This window comes from Paramacrobiotus metropolitanus, unplaced genomic scaffold (genome assembly GCF_019649055.1).
Source record: "Paramacrobiotus metropolitanus isolate TYO unplaced genomic scaffold, Prichtersi_v1.0 Parri_scaffold0000002, whole genome shotgun sequence".
Classification (NCBI taxonomy): domain Eukaryota; kingdom Metazoa; phylum Tardigrada; class Eutardigrada; order Parachela; family Macrobiotidae; genus Paramacrobiotus; species Paramacrobiotus metropolitanus.
In genome coordinates this window covers 3,384,376-3,407,497 of record NW_026570222.1, presented here as the reverse complement: position 1 = coordinate 3,407,497, position 23,122 = coordinate 3,384,376, and the positions used below count along the sequence as shown (strand labels likewise).

General features: G+C 39.1%; 3 protein-coding genes across 5 annotated transcripts; 2 read left to right on the top strand and 1 right to left on the bottom strand.

Moving 5' to 3' along the window:
- Positions 1–736: 736 nt before the first annotated feature.
- On the bottom strand, positions 737–6,824 carry LOC129586756 (calcium/calmodulin-dependent protein kinase kinase 1-like). 2 transcript variants are annotated; one of them, XM_055480145.1, is made up of 6 exons: positions 6,513–6,824; positions 5,272–5,449; positions 3,511–3,869; positions 2,595–2,771; positions 2,330–2,496; positions 737–1,796 (listed from the first exon to the last, which is right to left on the bottom strand). In XM_055480145.1, exons 2-6 carry the CDS (start codon positions 5,428–5,430, stop codon positions 1,135–1,137), a joined length of 1,524 nt encoding a protein of 507 aa, XP_055336120.1. In that variant the 5' UTR covers positions 5,431–5,449; positions 6,513–6,824; the 3' UTR covers positions 737–1,134. The 2 variants fall into 2 exon arrangements, with proteins under 2 accessions (XP_055336120.1, XP_055336131.1); XM_055480156.1 differs by lacking the exons at positions 5,272–5,449; positions 6,513–6,824 and adding an exon at positions 3,972–4,097.
- A 313-nt stretch (positions 6,825–7,137) lies between these two features.
- LOC129586740 (solute carrier family 26 member 6-like) lies at positions 7,138–12,908 on the top strand. Its single transcript, XM_055480113.1, has 14 exons — positions 7,138–7,623; positions 7,733–7,947; positions 8,042–8,074; positions 8,139–8,249; positions 9,280–9,467; positions 9,568–9,632; positions 9,717–9,819; positions 9,897–9,994; positions 10,069–10,138; positions 10,295–10,639; positions 10,836–11,009; positions 11,079–11,255; positions 11,488–11,959; positions 12,373–12,908. The coding sequence occupies exons 1-14, from the start codon at positions 7,490–7,492 to the stop codon at positions 12,504–12,506; spliced, it is 2,319 nt and encodes a 772-aa protein (XP_055336088.1). The 5' UTR covers positions 7,138–7,489; the 3' UTR covers positions 12,507–12,908.
- Positions 12,909–15,749: 2,841 nt separating this feature from the next.
- Positions 15,750–21,754, top strand: LOC129586726 (solute carrier family 26 member 6-like). Of its 2 annotated transcripts, XM_055480101.1 has the most exons (19): positions 15,750–15,877; positions 16,040–16,224; positions 16,549–16,763; positions 16,828–16,860; positions 17,037–17,071; positions 17,276–17,351; positions 17,467–17,705; positions 17,929–17,993; positions 18,092–18,132; positions 18,229–18,290; positions 18,479–18,640; positions 18,827–19,075; positions 19,292–19,396; positions 19,631–19,804; positions 19,992–20,168; positions 20,316–20,379; positions 20,452–20,901; positions 21,021–21,145; positions 21,435–21,754. In XM_055480101.1, exons 2-19 carry the CDS (start codon positions 16,103–16,105, stop codon positions 21,489–21,491), a joined length of 2,451 nt encoding a protein of 816 aa, XP_055336076.1. In that variant the 5' UTR covers positions 15,750–15,877; positions 16,040–16,102; the 3' UTR covers positions 21,492–21,754. The 2 variants fall into 2 exon arrangements, with proteins under 2 accessions (XP_055336076.1, XP_055336068.1); XM_055480093.1 differs by lacking the exon at positions 15,750–15,877 and having other exon boundaries at positions 15,884–16,224.
- Positions 21,755–23,122: the final 1,368 nt, after the last annotated feature.

Sequence of the window (23,122 nt, the reverse complement as noted above, 5' to 3'; positions counted from 1 at the left end):
ATTTTGCATCGCGTACCTGTACATGTAGCAACGCAAAAGGTTTAGAGTATCTATACAGCCGTTAAATTTACAGTTAAATTAAATTCCGTGAAATTTATTTTTTCTTTAGCTGTACGGCTGTGTCTGCTCTGCTGTATCGGTATTCTACACTCTTTACCATTCGTTGTAGGATCACCACGGTGTAAATGGTGCATCAAGCACGAGAACGTTTTTTTTTTGAAAGCGGAGACAACAGTAGAAAACACGGACACTTTTCTATCGGTTTTTTAGTCCCAATGATCTTTCGTGAGTACGGCAACCCGTTTTTTACCAAATTTTTTCCGATCGCTGCTTGAACAGAGTTTCCGGCCGGCCGCCGTTAGCGGTGACCAAATGAGAGTAAAATAAAGATGTTAAAGAATCAGATTGTTTTTTTAATTTTAAACATTCCGGAAATTCTTTAAGTAGCAGACGAGGTCTACAGATGCGTGCCATAACGCACTTTCCGTTCTGTTTTCGAAACAACAAATCAAATCAAACAATTGCACAGTACGGCTTTTTTGGTCAGTAGCAGTGATTGCAGAGTAGGGTCTCTTCGTTATTAACCTCACAAATTATTAAAATTTCGTACTTCAAACTGACGGTTAGTTAAAAGATCATAATCGTACATTAATTTCACTCTTGCTAGCAGTAAAAACACTCAAATTTAAAACCCATTATTAAAATTACTTTCTATTAAAAAGCTGTTCAATATGCATAATTTTTATTGATCACTGGTCAGCAACGAATATCGCATCGCTCTCCGCTGCAAGATTATTTGACAGAACATTGTGCGTTAAACAAGCACATCTGAGTGAGCGGAGCAGTAATTTTACAGGAAAAACTGGATACAGAATCTGAGAATAAAAAAACGTTGTCTGGCATTTTCAGCAAGACTCTGTAATCCGTATTATGTACACAAAGCAAGGTACTGTTAAAGTAATAACATTAACAGCAACAAATTTAACGTTAATTAATCCGTAGAGTTCTGAAATAAACGGGACTTTGGTACGTATATATGTAACAGCCGTAATTATATCATTATTTTACAATCCACAAACATGTATCCCACACAATAACTATCCCCAATGCACATTTTTATAAGATCATCTTCCGTTACGACCGCAGATGATGGCTTCCTTTTCTCTCAATAACGGATGATAAAGCGCCATTTTTACAGTCATCACCACTGCCGACGTCACCGCCCGGCGCGTGGTTATCTGTCTGCAGCCAAGGATGCAGCTTAACATCTTCCATCCGAATCCGCCTCTTCGGATTCTTCGTTAACAAGCGTGCAAGGAGATCTTTTAATTCAGGGGAAATGTCAGCATCCGCGGGAAACTCTACAGAATCATTGAGGATTGCTTTGAAGAGCTGGGGCATAGAGTCACCTTTGAACGGGACATCTCCTACGATTAGGGCATATAAAGTCACACCCAGTGACCACATGTCCAGGGCGTAGCCCGAAACCGGCTTGTTTGTCGTTCGAAGGCATTCCGGAGGCGTAAATGCCGGTGTCCCGTGCACGGCGGATACTTCCGGCTCGTTGACGGCATCAGAATTACTGGTGTCTGACTCTGTACCAGTTGAGTCTTCGGTATCGGAACCGCCCTCTTCGCAGAATCCAAAGTCAGCGATTTTTACTCGGCCTTGTTTACTTAATAACATATTATCCGGTTTCAGATCTCGATGAACAACTTTCTGAGAGTGCAAGTAATCAACACCATCCAAGATCTCTTGGAAGTAATTTCGTGCTTCCGATTCAGGGAACGGAGATTCTGAAACAAAAAGCAAACAATGTTTAAAATACACAAACTTAAATTTGAAAGAACCGCAATAAGGAAACTATAACTACGGCTTGTAAATAGCCACTAAACAAGCTTTTTTCGATTATGCCATGTTGTTTTATTGTTAGCCAGTAGTGAGCTAAGTAACGTAAACTATGAATATAAATGTTGGCAGAAACCAGAAAATCAATCTGTGGGGACTGAAACTATGGGGACTGAATACGTAGACTCCAAATCAACAACAAAATCATGTTAAAATAATTTATCACATTGTTAATGCAGAAGATGTCTTATTAAAACCAGTTAATACTTTGGCATTGACACAGGGGCGCATGCCGAAGCCTCGTGTATACCAATTCAAATAGAAAGAAAGTCAAACACTGCTCCGAGCTTTACAGTACTGTACTTAAAGTTTAAACGTAAACGAAAGATCTGGGCACGCGTGACACCTTAAGGCGTTTATCACTACTCAAACAAAAAATAAATAAAAACAGCATATTCAGCAGTACTTGATCATATGATACCTGTCGGAAGATCCATCAATGCCTGATCAAGAAGTTCCGTCACGATATAAATGTTATCATCGGTGGGATTGTCGACCACTTCAACTAACTGGATAATGTTAGGATGATCCAACTTTCTTAGAACATCGATTTCTCTGTACGTTTCAGCCAAAGGATTCCTCGAAGACCTATAAAAATTAACAATAATATGAGCACAAGCAACCACTACAACCGAAAAGTCATGTGATGTTAGAGCAATGAATACTTCCTCATAAAAATCCATTACCTCAGCAGTTTATTGTAACACTGCATCTTCCGTCTGGATAGTATTTTTACAGCATAATGTTGGCCGTCCTTCTCATTAAATGCCACACGGACTTCCGACAGACGACCGCCTCCCATTGAATCAAAGGATATTTTGTAATCGTTCATCTGGATGAACCCTTCGCTCGTAACAGATAAGCTGCAGATAAAAACAGTAAACGATAATAAAAACAACAACAAAACGGCTCATAAACACGTGCCTATGTAACCTTGGCCATTAATTATTTCATCGGCCAGCCGTCAAATGTCACTGCACATAAAAATCAAAACCTACAGCAGCCAATTCAGCCAGTGATTAGGTAAGTATAGTGCAATCATATGAATTTGTATACGTGCATTTTTTACGTAAACAGGAACCGGAAAAGGAACCTTCTGCTTTTACTCACTCTTAATATAATTTAGCTGGATGTTACTTCGAAGTGCGCGATGCTGCTGCGGGACAACTACCGTTTGACAAGAAACCAAAGCACAGCTAGGTGGCTGACCGTTAGTTTTTCGTGCCAACAGCATGTTGGCCATTTGGTACTGTCCCGGGTGTGACTCTGGGCATGCCGCCAGAGTCAATTTTGTAAAATAAATTTAAGTACAAATTATATGCCAGAAGAGACGAAAGCCGGTCCACTTAATTTCTATTTCAGGAGCTGAGTGTAGAAATTATACCCGGTAACGCTAAAATAGTGTTGGGCGATCTGACCGGTATTAAAAAGGTTTTCACTAATGGTAAGATTATACCGATGCACTGGGTTTGCTGAATGAGCACTGCAGCTTTATTCTGAAATATTGGATACTGCCAGTCATCAACAGGAACAAACTATGAACAGCATTAAAAAAGTCTTGTAGAAAGACGGTTAACTTTCATACACGTAAATGTACAGTACCTTGTAGAAAGATTTGTGCGCAGTAATGGCTGGAAAGCCTTCACCGCAGTATCCGGATTCAAACCGTCAATGTCCTCTGTTGCATCCACGATCTTTTGCAGTAAACAGGGAGGAAGAAATCCCGTCGACAGTGAATCAGGCTGCTCTTGCAGAACAGTAGCGGCCACAGCTTCATCCACGATAATTTCTTTTTGCAAGTTACACAAATCTTCTTCGGTATAACTGACAGGTGCTTCAAAGGCCATGTCTTCTAACGATCCTTCAAAGTCTGGTAGCAACTGCACGACGGTAACCTCGATGGACTGGTTGCTGGATTCGTCAGACAAATCTCTGACAATTCTATCCCCGCTTCCATTCACCTACAAAAATTACGACGTAAACAGAAATTAAAAACCACTTTAAACCAACTATGAAAATGAAACACATGTAATTCAAATTGCGCTTTACTGTTAGTTACGTACACGTAATTAAATTTAGGTCACTTCTATGCGCCCGGAAAATTTCCGGCCGCATAGTTAAATTGCTATGCGCCCGGAAAATTTCCGGCCGCGTAGTCAGTTTGCTATGCGCCCGGAAATTTGTCGTCGAAATTTTCAAAGCTACTGTACATTTAAGAATCTAGGTCCCAATACCCTTACTAAAGTGCTAAAATTTTTAGTACTTACTCGTATTGCTTTTAGTACTCGTACTTAAGATAGGGTGCGATGGGCACGAACGGGTTTGTTTGTAGGTTGCAAACCAAAAGAAATGCTGCTTACGAAATTGCAGATTACCATAAGCCATAAGGCATAACGCTTTGAATTGACTTTCAAAAATTCGAGGAATGCAGCCAATGAAATTAAGATAAAACCTTACGCTGTAAACAAAATTTTAACCGGTGTTACACCGGTTAAAATTTTGTTTACAGCGCTTATTTACACTAATGTTTCCGCCTTAAATTCTTTGCAATGGATTCTTCTGCTGAAGTATTTTTTAATGAGATTTGGCCAGATACATAAACAAAAGACAAAAAATCTAAAATTTCTAAAGCATTTGCTTTTTAAATCTTTCAGGATTTCGATTTGTGAGAAGTGAACGTTCAATTTGCATTTTCCAGGGGGTTGGTAACATGCATTATAAATTTTATACCCGTATGTACTGAACATTTTCCAATCGCAGTTATCGCAGAGCTCAAGATCTGTTATTAACAGATTCAAGCTTTTTGAAACTTGTTTCTGAACTAATGACCTCGCTCCTGGTGTTAATGGCCGCCCTCAAAATTATACAAAGAATACTTTTGTGCGCAAAATAACGTGCAATACGAGTAGAAATACTTCTAATTTTTCCTAACAAATACTTTATATACGCTTGGTGAACAGACACCGATGGTTAAGAATTTCGAAAGGGAAGACATTTCACATATCACATTTCACTTATATTATCCATTAGTTTAGGAAAATCTTTGGTTCTGTTAATATTATTTTATGTAGTAAGGTTACTGTGCATTTAATTAATAAAAAACACCCTTTTGACAGCGTGCCCGGAATTTTCCGGGCGCATAGCACTTTCGTTAAATTTATTATTTATGGCTAGTTCGCAACTTCGCATACATGGCTGACGAATGACGATTAACTCGTCGCAAACACGTTACACACTCCACAACTTGAATTTTCCTCAAGTTATCTCCACAAAATATTTTATTAGTAGCGTACGAATAATTTCACGAAAAGCAACATAAAATTTCGATGATGCACAGAATTAAAAAAACAACAGAAGCGCTACCTTTGGGGAGTTTCCGTGCACATCGGGATGTGCATTACAAGGCAAATTTTCAGATGCATCCACAGACGGTGATCCACTTCCATCATTAATAGGGTGTTTTCCAATGGAAAAATTCAGGGGCATTCCTTCTACAATCTCCGATAAAACTGCAGTGTCCATAGCAATTTTGTAGCAGTTTCTGAAAATTATACAACCATTGATAGTACCTGCCTTTTTCTGTTTTTATTGTACTTATATTATATTGTTCACTAAACGATCGTATTATAATTATATAATCTACAGATAATCAGATATGGTGCAGCTTTGGCAGTAGAACTAATTTTTATTTTTAATATTTCTTTTAATTTTTAATATTTCGTTTCTTTGATTTACTTATTTGATTGTTACTGTATTGTTCTGTTAAAGTTCTGTAATTAATAATTTAAGCGCTAACGCAATATTAACTCAAATACAAAAACAAACGACAGTGCTGTAAAATAAGTCGATCAGTTAAATCAGGCAGCACCACTGCACAACGGCGTTTTATATTTTTTGTTAACACTGTTTTGTGATTGGTTAATCGCTACACAATAGTAATACACATAATAATACTGTAATTATAACGCCAACGATATGGCCATTTGGCTACGTCTAGGCAGTAAATCACGTATTTGCTTAAATACTTACGCGATACGCATTTCAATTTACCACTAGTTATAAAAATGCAAAATTACTATTAAAATTTATCTAGTTGCTGCTGTGGATTCGCTATAAAATATCTCCGCAATTAAAGTTGTTCAACCATTCAAACTCGAAGCGGCTACCTTACAAGTTAGAAGCGTGCAACAATCAAGACTGTAGCTGGTAGCACTAGAAATAGTATTAATAATTATAAGGGACATAAAAATTAAGTAAAATATCTAGTCTCCGGCGCAGGCAAGTTATACAACAATGTAAACCGAACAAAACTAATTGTAAGGGCAAAGTTAGCAAAATGAACGCAATAATTAACAATTATTAACTCCCGGTTTGCTGGCCTCCAAAACACTCCATGAATTAGTTTAGTTACAGGCTACTGAAAATTAAAGCGAAGCGCCGAAGCTTTTAGTGTTGTCAACTTTACATGAGTTATTTATCGTTAACTAACTTAACTTCCCAATACGCTCGTTGCAAAGAACTGTGAGAATTAGAAAACTACAAAAAAGCCACCCTTAAAAAGTAAAAAGCTATTACTGTACATTATAGTTTATACATGCACTTACGCAGTATAGCGCACAAATTGTCGGGATGTCTCCGAATTTCGCAGAATCCGCCGATTGAGCTAAATCTGGATTTCCTGCTTTTAGCTTTGGTATGGGAAACAGCGAAGTGTATTGCAGCCAGCAATCGATATAATATTATTATAAAACAGCACCCGATCACTGCAATTAGTTTCAAGAATACCTCTTAAACCATAACTGCAGTTCCCAAATTTACATGATTATTAAGTACTGTAATATTATAATTATCTCAGCAATCTTATCCAGGGATTAATTGAGGTAGTATCATAATTCATAAGGCGCTTCCAAACTGGTGTTGTCACTACTGCAGAAGTAAGTACATGAAATCGCTTCAAAGTCTTTCCGCAAAGCGCAAACATAACGAAAGAGTCATAGTGACGTCGTAGTGCAGTACGATCGTGACTACTATAGGACAGGACAGTAGTCACGGCAGTGGAACCATTCACAAATTACGTAGTACATAAGGCGGAGGGGCTCGTATTGCTTGTGTGTAGCTAGATAACTTTGTATACGGTCGGCTCTGGCCGGGTAGTGCTCGCCTGTGGTCCGGCTCCGGTTGTGTACCCACTCCCACTTGGGCCACTTCGACTCTCTGCATTTCGTTTTACATGGGAAGAAGTGGCATTTTTGCTGTGTGTTGTTGTTGTTCATAACTTCACTCTACACTTCACAGTTTTTACAGCCTTTGCAGCATTCCACTACTCCAGTTCCATTTGTGGCTTCTTTTCAAAATTTTTTTATGCAGATAGATTGCTTGATGATTAAAAATACTTATCGCGAGTAGTATGCCTGTATGGCATATAATATTTTATTACGGACACTCACACTATAAGTACGCACGCGTTCGCCGTTTTCGAAAGCAGCCAGGCGAACGGCCATAAGCGGTGACAGAGAGTTTGGACGAGGCCAAAAGGTGCCACTGATCATATCTATTTGTGCTGCTCGTCTTCTTATCGAAGATGAATCTCATACGATCAAGCGAGGAAGACAGCAATACGCATGTGGCTGAGGAGCCCGTGGCCAATAATCGCAGTGGAGGCGTGAAGCGTCCAAGCCGTTTCAGTATCAGTCGTCCCATTTTCAGCCAGGCGAAGTACGAAATTCTATTTGATTTGTTGGAAGTTCAGTTTCTGGACTTTCCTCACGCCGTTAGTTCATTTTTAAATCATGGAGAGACGGCCATTACTGGATACTTTCGATAGATTCGACGATAACAACGAATCCGGAGAACACGGAACACCAGCGACGCCATGGACGAAATTGAAAAGACAAGTGTCCCACAAAATCTATCGGACTTTCAATTCGCGGACCAACTGTGCGCGGATTATGAAAAAGAAAATATTGCGGACATTCCCCATTCTCCAGTGGATGCCGCGCTATAATGTTCGGCAGGATTTACTTCGAGACTTAGTCGCAGGTGGAGTAGAGCCGAAGTGAAACTGCGATTTTGTTATTTTGTGCTGCTTTTAATTGGGCCAAGGTAACTTTAATTGGGTTATTGTTTTTTTCAGGATTGACTGTGGGTATTATGAATATTCCCCAAGGTACGTCGTAGACGATTGGCATCGCAAACGTTTCCCATTTTATATTCTGCGTAACCTACTACAGGAATGGCTTACGGAAAGCTTAGTGGAGTTCCTCATGTATTTGGACTGTACACCAGTTTTTTCCCGCTGTTGATATATACGCTAATGGGCACATCGCGACATGTTTCTGTTGGTAAGTAATTTGCATTGAATTCCCTCTAATTAAATCTGTTTTTTGTGAGCTTGGGAGATCAGCTTTTAAATCTTACATAATGGCGGTAACGCGAGGATTTTGATATTGGTTGTTAGATGAGCAGACCTGCTGTGATTTATTGGTTCTGGTACTTTATGGAGTTGATAAGCTTTTGTTGTAGTGATAGAAACGGTTTCTTTGATCAGCCGATATGTTTCAGTGATTTATGGTGCTAGCTTTTAAAAATTGATAACGCTGGCGTCGTTTTGCTGTTTCTGTAATAATTTTTCTTTGCCTTGCAAGTTAGAGCGATTTGCAGTGGTAATTGGTAAACATTCAGGTGCCGACAATGTTGGCATGTTTCGAATGTGGCGGCTTCATTATAGTACTTTCTATAATTGCTGTTTACAACTTTTGGCTTCGTGAATGGCTAGAGCGGATAATAATACGTAATTTTATTGCTAATTAGGGTATTCCTGTACGTAAATTGAAATGATCGGCACACGACCATGAGGTACCTATTTGACTATTTGTCCTTTTGGACTCTGTATGTTCTGAAACGCCGTTGGTTAGGTGGTTCAAAAGGTTTCGATGAAGTTAATTTTTTAACCACTTCGCTCTGGGATTGAAACAGGTGATTAAACCTCATTCACTAAATTGTTGACTAGATGATTCTGTTTTCATACGGTATCGTGTAGGCTTCGCACTGACAATATATAAGACGTAGAAGTAGCATGCGTGACACATTAGTGAAATCTTATTCTTTGAAGTGAGTTTGAATTTCGAGGAAGAAAATGTTTGCTCTGCCTTCTGTATGCCAAATAAATCGTTATTATGGTATTACCGTATTATGACTCTTTTTCCAACTGGTTCATGCCAGTCGATGGCAAGTGGGCACTGTGCTGGTGAACTTCGATGGTCGCGAACGTAATCCACAAGCAAAATGTTGATCCGGCGTTTTGATCAATGTTGTAAATACCACAGAAATATTGACAGCGAAAAATTCAGCTATTATAAAATTTTCTTGTAGGAACGTTTGCCGTTGTGAGTCTTATGACCAGCAAAATTGTCAAGCAATACGAAGGCACGGAAGCAGATCATCTGCGTTCGAGGGGTTTGATGATGAATACCACTGGTAATCTGGATGCAGAAGACAGTAATCTTCCCGCTCGGGTTGGTGTACTCATCACGGTGGCTTTTGCGGTTGGACTGTGGCAGGTGCGTGTTATGTAGATTGGGCTACTAATTTTTTGTGTGCATTTGTAACTAATTTATTTATCGCTTGGCTGCGATTTTATTTGGTAATTTATTTTTTCAGGCCGTTTTAGGAATAGTTGGACTTGGATCACTTACAGTGTATCTTTCCGATCAGCTCGTTAAAGGGTAAATGACATCCGCAGCGGTTAATTACGGTGTCTGTTTTATTGGCATTTGGCGGATGTTATTGTTGTTTTTGATGACTCACAGATTTACCTCGGGTGCTTCGTTCCACGTGTTCAGCAGCCAGTTGAAACCGGTATTTGGAATGCAGAATCTCACTTCACATTATGGCGCTTTTAAACTGTTTAAAGTAAGTGGAATGAATTGATATATTCGGGAATCGTTAAATCAAGGGAGCATGGGCGTGAACCTTTTCTTTGATTTTAGACGTATTCGCAGTTTTTTGTTAATCTTGCAACACATGACGTCAATGTGGCCACTCTGATCATATCTTTGATATGTATCGTATCACTTCTTCTAGTGAAGTATGTAGAAGTTACTCGATCAGAAATTTGTAATTTCAGAATTGTTTTCATTCTATGTATTTCAACGGTTGCAGGTACCTTGTGAACGAAAATAAGAAGGTTATAAGCTGGATAAAGTTTCCACTTCCGGCAGAACTGCTGATTGTGAGTACTCAATTGCGATAGGCATTTAGGATAGCTCGAACACTTGAAATTTTGCCAGTCACTTGTTTCACAGCTCCGATTAAGTTTTTAATGAATTGAATGACGTTTGTAGTTTTGCTGTAGGAGGCCATAACTGGCATTTTTTTCAATGACTAGGTTATCTTCGGCACGCTTGCATCATGGAGTTTAGATCTCAATGGAAAATACAAAGTCGTCACTGTGAGAAAGGTTCCTGTAGGCATGCCTGAGCCGCAAGTCCCCGACATGGTCTTACTACCTCAGATTTTAGTGGATACATTTGCTGTTGCCGTAGTTGGATTTACAATCACGGTGTCCCTGGCAAAACTATTTGCTCAGCGTTTTAAATATGAAATCGACCCAAATCAAGAGCTGAAGGCCTTGGGCGTCACTAACATATTCTGCTCGTTTTTCCAATGTATTCCGGCCACGGGATCGTTGGCTCGCAGTGCTGTACAAGTAGCGGTGGGCGGTGCGACACAGGTTAGACTGATTGAGTATACATTTTATACTTGAATTGCCTAGTGTGAATTAGTAACAACGCACGTATCTTGGTAAACTGATCCGTTTTTTTTTCTTTATTGGATGATCTAACACTATTGCAAAAATAACAAAAAATACTGTAATGTAGCGACTAAATTTTACACTCACATGAATGGTACATGCGCGTTGATTTCAGGTTGTGAGTATTATCGCAGCATTATTTGTGCTCGTCGTGCTTCTGAAACTGGGTACTTTATTGGAGTCTCTCCCGGAAGCTTGTCTTGGTTCAATCATTATGGTGGCACTAATAAATATGCTCAAGCAGATATCGGAAGTGACAAAGCTTTGGAGTATTTCATTTGTTGATACGGTGAGAAAATAGCTCATGATCGCGGATTGTTTTTGGTAGCCGGTTTTCTTAGGTATTCTGTTTTTGCAGTCCGTCCTTTTGGTTTCGTTTCTGGCTGTCATAATTTTGGATGTGGATTCTGGATTGGGAATCGGAGTTGGCTATAGCTTACTGACAGTCATATTCAGAACACAACGGCCGGAAATTGGGCTGTTGGGACGCGTTCCCCAAACTGATATCTATAAAAGGATTGATTCTTACCGAACGGTACATAGTTTTCAGAGTGAACATTCATTTCTTGCCTGTTGTCTTGGGTTACATTGCGGTCACACTTAAGCTATCATAGAAGCAAATTTTTTGGAACGTCTGCAGTGTACATAATATACAGAGCGACGTGCAAGTTTATCCTTGTTGTCGTAAGCTCACAGACGTTGTCTTTTGAAGATTGGGAAAGTGTTTGAGAAAAGAGCATCGTGTAATGTGTCTTTCTTTTCTTTAGGCTATGGAAGTGCCGAATATGAAGATTATCCGCTTAGATGCTCCACTTTATTTTGCCAATGCCGATTTTTTCCGTCGTACCACCTATGAATTGTGTGGTTTGGATGGCAGAGTGGATTCTCAGTCTGATTTACGTGCTTCTCCAATTCAGAAGCACCCTAAATACCGCAGTCTTTCTGATACGCAGTTTGCTGCTGCCTGGAATGATCAGGAGGTTGATTTATCCTCCAGCTCATCCATTCGTGTCATCCAGCCCAATAGCGCTTCGTCGGATTCATCGGTTTTGCCGGGTAGTCCTGTGCCATTGATAGATTTGTCGGACCATTCGGTTCTGCTTGGAGCGGCGACTCGCTATTTGGTTTTCGATTGCTCTGCCGTCTGTTTCATGGATATCACGGGAGCCGAAATGCTCAAAAAGATGGCGCAGGAATTGAATGCAATGGGCGTGGAATTCTTCTTGGCAGCTTGTAAAGGTATGTTTGATTTAGTCTCATTGCATTGATGACTCATTGGCCGCCGACTCATACACCTTCACGAAAACTGGTTTAAGAGAGCTTTTAGGCTACGAAGGGCTTATAGGTTTTTTGTTATTTTAAGTTAGTAAGCTGAATGATTGGCATCCTGCAGATAATTCACTGGGCTATTTTATTAAAAGAAATTACAGTCATAAATAAGTGGCAAGCGACGGTGTTGTAATTTTGCTTGAATATGTAGAAATTCCCATAGAAAATGTGGCTGGACATTTTTTGACGTTTGTGAGTTAAAGACTCTACTTTTCCCAGCATAATGCGCTTTTGAAAATATTTTGTTTTTTGTCTCCAAAAGCTTTGTCTTATCTGCGTGTAAATTTTTTTTTCTTATTGTTTAATCAGATTTTGTTATTCAGCTTCTGCGCGGGAAACCTTAGCCTTAAGTGGATTTGAGAAAACATTGGGACCGGATCGTTTGTACCTAACTGTTCATGATGCGGTGCTTTACTCAACTCAGACGGATCCGAATAAGTCCAGTACAAGTGGATAAATTAAGTACAAATAAGCGCTGCTCCTTTTGCCTGATTCAGTTCCAAAGAAAAGCCGATAGTTTTATACAAATGTATACGAATACTGTTATTTAATTTTGCAACTCAGGGTACGAACTGGTTGGCTTCGTATTAATTGCTCGTGATTGTTGTTTTTAAGGGTCTATGCTGATTTATAGTTTGTCCCCGGTGCCGCACAGAATTTTCAGTGTATTTCTGTGCTTGAATCGTCTGTGTTTTATCTTTTATTAACTTCGTTTTCGAAACTTGTGGTCTACAAATGTGATCATTATTTTTTCAAAGGCTGATGATGTACTTCTGGCTTTAGACATGGTTGTTTCTACTGCTCAAACTTTTGGAAACTGGTAGTAAAAACGTTTGAATATTAAAGTCCAAAATTATGATGACAGGTTTAGACGTGCTGGTAAACGCGGTGGCAATAACTATTAACTGCTCACATAATATAAGATAACATGTACCGTTACGATCATGAATCGCCTTGGCTTTCTTATGTGATTATTAATTTATTTGCTGTACAAATTTGAACGGTGTATCTATATTTACGCTAATGTCACTTTAACGCTTATGCAGTAGATGCTAGTAAGTTCATAACATTGATACTTTGTGGCGGCGGCGGTTATTCCGAACATTTGAGCACTGGTTTGGAGCATTTGAGCACATTTGAGCATTGGAGTACCGGAGGCGGTTATTCCGAACATTTGAGCATTGGTTTTCTGCAGATTTTTAATAATTTCATGTCAACACAAAACTAATAATTTTTAGCTACGGAAACAGTGATGGCAGCGCATCTCCAACAAAATAAATCATAACACAAAGTACTAGTACCTCCGAATGCCTTGTGCTAGAGCACTTAAATTGCATATGTTTATAAATATAATTATAGAGTGTACCCACTAACTTAACAGTTAACAACTGACAAAAAATTTGGTGCGGGAGCAAGGTCAAGGAACGACAAAATCGCGGCAGTGGAGAGTAGAGAAAAAAACGACGGATGCAAATCATGCAATCCCTGTTGACGCTTGTTGACCTTTGCTGCGATTTGCGGTTTTGGTTTTCAAGCCCTTTTTAAGTAGTTTTGCTTTTCCGTTCATTGACTGTTGTATGAATTGTCATCAGTTGCTGAAAGAAATGCCTTCGTGATAGTCTACCGTTCACCAGAAGGAGGTTTCTTTGACTTTAGACACGGCTTCCGGTTTCGGGGATAAGTAATAGTTGACATGCGAAGACACCAGTTCTTTGACACGGGTGTATGTTTCAAGTACGAAAGCAGACGCGCTCTGCAGATAAAATTCGTAATCCGCGGTAATATATGCGACGGCATTAATTGTCTGTTCAATAATATCTTGAGAAGTTCTGGAAAAATGTTTCAGATCGTGGATCAGCCGTAATCTCGCACGATCCCTGATTTCCCGATCGCCAAATGCTTCGCGAAGTTCATACAGAACAAACAAACACCACAAGACTAACAGTGTAGCCAGGAAATTTATCAAAACGCCACAAAAGGTTATCTGCCGCATCTCAGCTTGCATCGGATAGAAATAAGGTATTCACTGATAACATCCATTTTTGTCAGCTTTCCTGAACGTTTTGTTTAGGTACTAATTTTCATTTCTTAATTTGATACTGATAACAGAACAGATTGCTAAAATATTGTATGCAGTCAGTTAAAATTGCTGCATTTTTGGAACACGTTGTTGCACAGCTGCTGAACTGATACGCTCGCTACAAGTCGTTTCCTGGACGACATTACTGACTTCTGCGTGCATACTCGTACTACAAGTACGAGATATTATAGTAAAAAGTACGAGAAAAAAGAAATCGTATAAAAAGAAATCGTTAATGATACTATGGATCAGTAAACTAGTGGTGGTTGTGAACCACTTTACTTGCACCGAGTACGTACTGGAATACATTGTATAATAAATACATCGGCATTACCGGGTTGTCCGCGTTGGTCTTCTTCCTTTGAATAAGTCATCATAACAGAATTTAGTAATTACTCACTTTAACAAGTGGGGAATTTATACAATTATTATTGTTTTTCACTATTATCCAAGTTCCAACGTACTTTGAATGATGATTCTTACCAATTTACTGTTAAGGTTTTTATTTAATTTTGAAATTTTTGCTTGCCGATTTAACTTTGTAAAACAAACAAATTTGTACCAAAAAATTGTAATTTTCTAAACTTATCCAACCAAAATGTGAACCCATTGTGTTTCAACAATTAGTATGTGTGAACAAAGGTTTCGACGGGTTCCATCGAACGGAGGATTTAGGGCATCCATTCGGCGGATTCCATCCTAATCATAAGATCGACTGTGCATACTTATCAAATCGACTACCGTAGTGGACGAGTCATGATCAGTGTTACCCACCTAAAACATTCCATGCTTTTAAACCACAAGCATAGCGTATTTATTATAATTAATATAGAGTTAATACGAGTACATAGGACAATATTAATGTGGTTGGAGGGTCCGTTGATTGTGCAGTTTATTTGCTCTTTCCCTGCCAGTTTGCAAACTACCGTCTATTGCGGCTAACATTATTTTGCATGGTGCCGTATGACTTTGTAAATGCAGACAATTAAAATTTGAAAGTGTTTGCGTTCATATCGATCCCATATAAAACTTAAACTGTGGAATAATTTCTTTTGCCAATTAACTGAAATAAAATTACTGTACTAATGTACTGGTTTATTGAGATGGACACCAGCGCAAATTACAGTTACGCACAAAAGGATACATACTTTATATATCACGGCGCATCTTCAAGCTCTATAAGGCAGTTTTCCGGTTCGACTTTTCTAATGCGAAACAAAATCCGAAAAAAATATATTAAACATGTTCGCGTGTAATCTGTAATTGTATTGTATTATATGCATTCATCTAATAATAGGAGTTGTAAGTACATCAACGAAACCAATCTGACCAAACTTTTTGAGGTGTAAAAACTGAAGAATTCCAAAGAAAATTCAGATAATACCATTTTATCGAAACTGGTATGTGATTATGTGTTGGGAAATGAAATTAATACATATATCTGAATTTAAATATGCACACCTACAATATGCAAATATCGTAGCAATGACACAATTTAACTACGCATTAATGCACTTTAAAGACACTTACTGACTTTTAACGCGTTCGGACCGGCAGTATTTTGATTTTTGATCTGGTATGAGTGTGATACCGTATCAAATTTTGCTGAAATGTCGTTTTCTTTGGTCAATCACTGGAAAGGTATCAGTCGGTTGTATGCCGCAATGCAGCCCTATCAGCTGAAGCTGCAGCTAGGAGTTACGAATTTTAGATAGCCAAAAGGATGAAGACGTGAGTTATACAGACCGGTACGTTTTAATTAATGACGATCGAATATTGTTTCTGCCCTTTACATTACTGGAAAATGCGATACTAAACTTGTCACCTGAAACGCTTGCAATATTTGTTTGGACCGGATGAACACAGCGTGATATGGATTTATGTTACTAACTGATCCTTAATGTTGGCAGACGTAAAATCGTGATTGCACCGCGCTCGTATTAAATGGTTCAAAAAGAATATTTTTCTTCAAAATGAACTCGGGAAAACATTTTCTTGAGCCTCCAAAAGATCTTGCTCGAAAGGACGGAAAGAGAGACAGTTTGCGACCTGACACACAGCTCCGCGTGACTCGGCCTATTCTAACGCAACAGGCGTAAGTTGCCCACTTTGCTGTTGTTTTATTTGTTTGAGTACACCGGTAGAATACTGAATCTTCTGCACTCTGAGTAATCTCCTGCCAAATTATTTCTGTACGATTTTGTTCATGTTACTTGAGAGCTGGCGAGAAAAAAATCTGAAAGGTCACACCATCACAAACAGAAACTTATGGTGGTTGGATTGCTGTGTTTGATCCCGTTTTTTTATATGACATGCGTTGTCAAAAATGTCCATACCTGTCAAAAATGTGGACTTACATGCATATAATGACACAATTATTACGCGTAAATTTTTTAAAAAGATGTTTGGGCATTGACAGTTTTGATTCCAATTATGGCCTATTGGAACCGGGACCTCCACTGCGTCCCTGGGGTGAAATAAAACGAATCGGCGGCAAATTATGGAAACGGAAAACGACGTCTAATAAATCTTGCCCAAAATTGGCTTATTCCTTTATTACCAGTTGGTTTCCCGTAATTGCCTGGCTGCCAAAATATGACTTCAAAAGATTGCTTATACCAGATTTCGTGGCAGGTGCTGGCAGTTTTTGAAAATTCTTTCATTTAAGTCGTGGTGTTGTAAAACCTCTGCAATTTAGGTATCACTGTGGGCGTTATGAATGTTCCTCAAGGTAACTTTGACGACTCTAATTAATTTTAAATATTTGCATTATTTTTGAAGTTTGTTAGCGCAGTCCTAAACTGTACGCAGAGGACATATTTCGCACTGTATGGAACAATATCTTTTCAAAAGCATCCCTCCGCATTAACAATATTTTCAAAACTGGTGCTTTCGTATTGCTTATAGGGATCGCATATGCAATCCTGGCCGGATTACCACCTGTAAGTGCATAATATATATCACTGCATTGTACATAACATTCTAGAGCAAACAATAAGGCAACTCTTTGGAGGACCATAATGTACATCTTTATTTTCTGCAGTCGGTAATTCGCTTTCGCCTTTGCACGTGAAAGCATGACACTAAAATAGCAAACACTGGATCCGTATTATTTAATTTGATACCTATATTCGACCATGCAACAGGTCTGTGGACTGTATACATCTTTCATCCCGACGCTGTTCTATTTCGCAATGGGCACATCTCGGCAGTGTTCAATGGGTACAGCTACTAGCATTTTGTACTCAAATAATAATATAAGCAGCTAACTCCACCGATTACAATATAATATCGGAACCAACTGTTTTGAATGCTTTCACAGTTTATTAAATGACAGGGACATTCGCCATTATATCCATGATGACGAACAAAATTGTGGGATCGTATTCTAATCCGGTCAGTATGAGCATGGCTACCACTCTCGGGACGACCGTGGCTCCTTTGCTCAGCACCGGTAACAGTGGTATCGTAGAAAATTCAACGACACCGTTGTTGCCGGTGGAAAAATTCAACGAACGAGAAATCGAAGCGATTCGTGTTGCAACAACAGCCGCATTCGTTGTGGGATCCTGGCAGGTGCGAACTCCTACGTAGTTATAAATAATTGCTTGTTAGTGCCGCCATCTATGATTAGTTTCCCCACTCAGAACAGTCAAATCTATCACCATTCGTGAAAAATAAAACCTGCCTGTTATTACAACAAAACGTCTCAGAATTGAGGCTTTTAATTACATAACTGTAAATATGAGACACTGCCATATGGATGAAATGCCTATTTAAACTATTGGTCTTTTTCTAGCTTCTGCTTGGAATATTAAAATTTGGGGGCCTGACTGTTTATCTGTCTGACCAGCTGGTTCAAGGGTATGAAAATTGCTTTATTGTTCAGTCTAAAAAACATTTTGCATCTAAAATATTACCATGACACCATAACTTAATTTTTGTATGCGTATCTTATTTAGGTTCACGTGTGCATCGGCATTCCATGTTTTCAGTAGCCAATGTAAGTGAACGACCAGGAACTTCTGTAAAAGTATTCCGTATAATTGGGTATACTGGAATCGTATTGGGTATACTATAATTATTTGTTTTACTTTAGTGACATCTGTATTTGGAGTTAAAGGACTGCACGAATTTTTCGGACCATTTAAACTGGTCAAAGTAAGTAGCTAATTTGATTTTAGTTGAGTTGACCTAGCCTACAGTTTTTAAAAGTTATACGTACTTTAAGATACAAAACTGCCTTTGTTAATTTTATTAGCGGTTAATCTGTAATCTGTATAAACAAAAGGTCATCATACTACTTCTTTATATTTAATAATTTATATTATTTTCCGGCATATTTGCAGACTTACATAAGGTTTTTCGAAGTGATTCACACGGCCCATCCGCCGGCAATGATAATTTCAGCTGTGACAATCGTGATTCTGATTATCATTAAATATGGAATCAACAAAAACAAGAAAATCCGTGCCATTATTCGCGTACCTGTGCCAGCCGAACTTATCATCGTAGGTTGACACAACCAATAAGAATAGTTTTACAAATCAAACAGCGCTATAATCTGCGAACAGTAGCTCTTAAATCAATTTATCAGAGGAGGTGTGACAGTTGTCGCATTGTAACGCACCGCTTCAAACCAACCGATATCTTCATACGGGCAACAATATGAGAAATGATTTACGATTCTCTTACAGGTGATTATTGGCGCAAGTGTATCGTATTCATTCGAGTTCGCAGAGAATTATGACGTGGTGACAGTGGCCAACGTGCCCACGGGAATGCCACCGCCGACAGTGCCGGACTTCAGGGTCGTTGTGGACAATCCGGCTATTCTGGGCGACACTTTCGCTCTGGCGGTCGTGGCATTCGCTATCACAGTCACGTTGGGCATGCTGTTCGCCAATGAACATAATTACGCTATCTCACCCAATCAGGAATTCAAGGTGAGTAATAACATGGATAACGTCGGATACCCTTTTATGACAACAGCTACAGGCGCTGCAAATTTAAAAAAAATAACTGAACAAGTCGGCATTCTACTCAGTACAACATAATATGCGTGTTGAATGCCCAGTGTACTTTATGTTAATCACGCTCATGTTTACCGCGGCTGTAAATCAGTAAAAAGGCATAGCAGAATCTATGAATTTCCACTGCAGGCTCTTGGGGTGGGAAATATCGTAGGATCATTTTTCCAAAGCATGCCTTCTGGAGCATCGTTGGCGAGAAGTGCAGTGCAGAATGGTGCCGGTGGCCGGACGCAAGTATGTGTTGTGCTCGTACTCCAACAAAAGGTTATGCACTGAACAGTTTACAAAAGTGATCATAACACGCTGACTTTTTCGGCCGCTATTACAGTGCAGTTTTAATTTATAAAGATAGAATCAATAAGTGCAGTAAGAAATTAATATAGGGTTATGCATGTTTAAGTAACGTTGAGTTATAATATGCAAAGGTCATTTCGATATGTAAATACAAATAAATCCTCGTTTTTGCAGATAGTCAGTTTGGTGCAGTCGACAATTGTTCTAGTGGTCATTTTGGCTCTGGGTCCGCTCCTCCAGCCCCTGCCGCGCGCCTGTTTGGGAGGCATTGTAATGGTGGCTGTTATTCATCTCCTGGAGCAGGCAGTGGAGTTGGTACATTTGTGGAAAATATCTTTTGTTGACTGGGTAAGTGTGGAAGCGATCATTTCAAAGCAATAACTACTGTACAAACTGTATTACGGTATGGACGCAGCTCTTTACATATCGACGTACAGTTTTGTGAAAATTAATAATTAAGGAGTAACATACGTATACAATAATAAGCATACTAGCATAATCAAAACATCATATGTATCATGTGGCAATGTTGCAGACGATATTCCTAGTGGTCTTTCTGTCAGTTTTGATTCTGGATGTGGATATTGGAGTCGGAATTGGCGTGGCGTATGCTATCATGACAGTGATGTTTCGCATGCAAAAACCAAAAGTCCGCGGTCTCGGGCGACTGCCTGGAACTGACCTGTACAAACCGATGGACATTTACACCACTGTTAGTAGAAATAATTGTTATGAATTGCAGATGCAGATGTGCAAGCAGTATGCAGATCACTTTGTGTGATTCCTTTCTAAAGTACTCGTGTAGTTGTGAACGAAAACTAATCACCGAGTCAGCTACATTTTTAACGTTAATTTTTAGGCTTATCAGCGACCGGAAGTGAGAATTGTACGGATCGATGCACCAATTTACTTCGCTAATGCCGGTGCGTAACAGTGCCGATAGTTATGCAAAGTTTAAGGTATCTACATGATCATGACAGCCTTCGTACGTGTAGCTTATATTAAAACAAGACTGTATAACCTGGCTGGACTTCATGATGCCATGCGGGAGCTTAAAGAAGAGAAGGAAGACACCGAGAACGATGAGAAGCAGCGGTATGCGTTCACGAATACCATCGTAATCGAAGACAACGAAGAACAGCCACCGGTGGAACAATATGAGCGCAAGCTAAGTCGGGTATCTTCCGGAAGTAAGAAATCCCATGCGCATTTGCCGCGAACAGTTACCGGCTCACTAAGCCAGGAAGTCCTGAAGGATAACGAAATCGTCAGTGATAACACGGACTCCACCGATGGTTCAGAGGATGCAAGCATTCCAAAGTTGCACGTGGTGATTGACTGCTCCGAGGTGTGTTTCGTGGATGTTACGGGAGTTGGGTTCCTGAAGAAAACGGCTGATGAGTGTCGAAATATCGGGGTCACCCTGTTGCTTGCCTGTACTAAAAGTAAGCGCTAAATCGATAAATCCTAAGGGTTTTTTTAATTTCAAGATCAAAATGATCTATAACCAAAAATCTTTTGCGTTTACTTAGTTCCTCTGCGATCGTATTTTTTGTTATTGCAGAATCTGTCCGTGATATGTTGGAGATTTGTGAAGCCAGCGAACTGAATGCACCGGATCGACTGTTCGTTACTGTCCACGATGCGGTTTTATATGCCTTGAATAACCAAACAGTGCAGCCCCTTGCAGTAAGTACCGGCTTGCGAGGGATATCGCTTAATTTAGAAAATTCCATATCATATTGGCGATGTTCACTAAACACACGGCAATGGCCTCTGATTCTTGCAAGAAAATAGGACTTCTGTAATTCTTTTGCGCTTCTGTACTGAACTCTTTTTTTGAAATCTTCGCAAATAGCAGCATCAATTTGTATGTTAATTATTAATATCCGGATTTTTACCCGGAAAAGGCGAAATTAAAGATTATCGAAACGTCCTCACGACATAACAGATGTCAACTTTTTGTTTGTTTTTGTAGGTTGATGAGTCCGGAAAGACTGTTAATGAAAATCGACAAAGCGATACTCGTATGTAGCGCAACCAAATGCAGTGCATCATGCATCTTGCAGTAACGCTATCCTTTTAAGTTCATTTAGAGTGGCATACACTTAATCTGAAAAGGATTTTGACTAGCGTGAATGCACTTGGACCTTTGCGCATGCTTTTACTGTAGTTTTTTGTAAGTGTTGCCCATTTATAAAATAGTTGATTGTATCACTTGTATGTACACCACATTACTACAAATCCTTGGTTAAAATACTGTACGAGTGTGTCAATAAAGTTTGGCTCGTTGTGAAAGGCACATCCGTGCTAATTGTCAAGTATCGCGTTCCAATGACACCGGTAAAACGTAAGGTAAAAACGTAAACAATTTTCGAAATGCCGGCACCTGAATTTGGTTGATTTTCAGATTATCAGCAAATAAAAAAAGCACGTGAGCAGAAACTCTGTGGCATAATTTTGAAATAAACATATTTAATATGGCAGTCACGGCCCACGGGTATATGCTTTAATTTTTGGAACTGCCGTTATCATGCAAGCATAAATTTCCTAAAACAAAAATGTAAATTTGTTGTTGTTGACATTTATGTAACAGGTATGACAATATTATTTCAGCAGCAGATCAGTGTTCTGCTTATTTTGTTTTAGCGCAAATTTGGCATCGTTCTGCTGCCAGCAAAATATTTTGGAAAAGGGTAATGTGTGACCCTATGCATCATTTTGTATATGACTACAGTATAATTGCACGCTGTAAGGAAAAACAACGGTACTCGTACAGTTTTAGCGAAATGTAGCGGACTATAATACCCTAACGAAGTTAATCGGCCAACCCGAGATCACATTTTTTGTGATTTTGGACACAACTGCATTGTTTCTCTTTGATTTTTTAGCTGTCGAAATGCTTGCTAATTTATAACACAATGAAATTCTTCCGAAGGAAAACTTGGACTAAAAGGTGATAAATCCATTGTGCCGTGGGCGGCAAATCGTAATTTTTCCCCGAGATATCCGGGTTGCACGTGTTTAACAACTTGTTTCCGACCGCGACACTTTATTAAGCGATACGCAACAAATGGAAGAAAAAACAAAGACCACAAAAAATAAGGTATGAGCAGTATACTTGCATAGCTGCACTGTAGCTACTAGTAGCGTTTTACCCTATCTGCGGGTACCGTGATACAAGAATCATGAAGTACGTAAGATAATAAGATTTCATTATGGTCCGGAATTCTTTGGAAGTTTCATTAACACATGCCATGGAAGGTTTTGTGGGGAAATTGTCGAAATTGCCTCCATAGCGATGACAATTCATTCCATTCGCAGAGAAAACGCAGCATTACCGAATCATTGAATTTATTTATTATTACTCAAAATATAGTAGCACCAATCGCAGAATAAAATCTAAAAAATTCAATGTTAATCTGCCGAAATGTTCAAATTAAGTGTCATTCAACTGCACGTTTTTCTATATAACCTTTTCACGCGCAAACGACAATAGCCATTCGACCGTAAGAATGAATAATTGTTACAATCTATTTGGTTTTTAATTAATTTAGACCCGTGTTGAGAACTTTTGAACAAAACTCTTGAAAACTTTTACACAAAAACTTTTACTGATTTTATGACATTTTTTGCTTAGAATTAATAAAGAATTACCGGTACTCG

Coding starts and splice junctions, on each gene's coding strand:
- LOC129586756 (XM_055480145.1), bottom strand. CDS start 5,430: ATGGACACTGCAGTTTTATCGGAGATTGTAGAAGGAATGCCCCTGAAT. Junction 2,497..2,594: donor TGTTACAATAAACTGCTGAG/GTAATGGATTTT, acceptor TAATTTTTATAG/GTCTTCGAGGAATCCTTTGG. Junction 1,797..2,329: donor ATTGATGGATCTTCCGACAG/GTATCATATGAT, acceptor TTTTTGTTTCAG/AATCTCCGTTCCCTGAATCG.
- LOC129586740 (XM_055480113.1), top strand. CDS start 7,490: ATGAATCTCATACGATCAAGCGAGGAAGACAGCAATACGCATGTGGCT. Junction 9,633..9,716: donor TCCGATCAGCTCGTTAAAGG/GTAAATGACATC, acceptor GATGACTCACAG/ATTTACCTCGGGTGCTTCGT. Junction 11,960..12,372: donor CTTCTTGGCAGCTTGTAAAG/GTATGTTTGATT, acceptor TTTGTTATTCAG/CTTCTGCGCGGGAAACCTTA.
- LOC129586726 (XM_055480101.1), top strand. CDS start 16,103: ATGAACTCGGGAAAACATTTTCTTGAGCCTCCAAAAGATCTTGCTCGA. Junction 17,706..17,928: donor TCGTTGTGGGATCCTGGCAG/GTGCGAACTCCT, acceptor GTCTTTTTCTAG/CTTCTGCTTGGAATATTAAA. Junction 20,902..21,020: donor GTTGCTTGCCTGTACTAAAA/GTAAGCGCTAAA, acceptor TTGTTATTGCAG/AATCTGTCCGTGATATGTTG.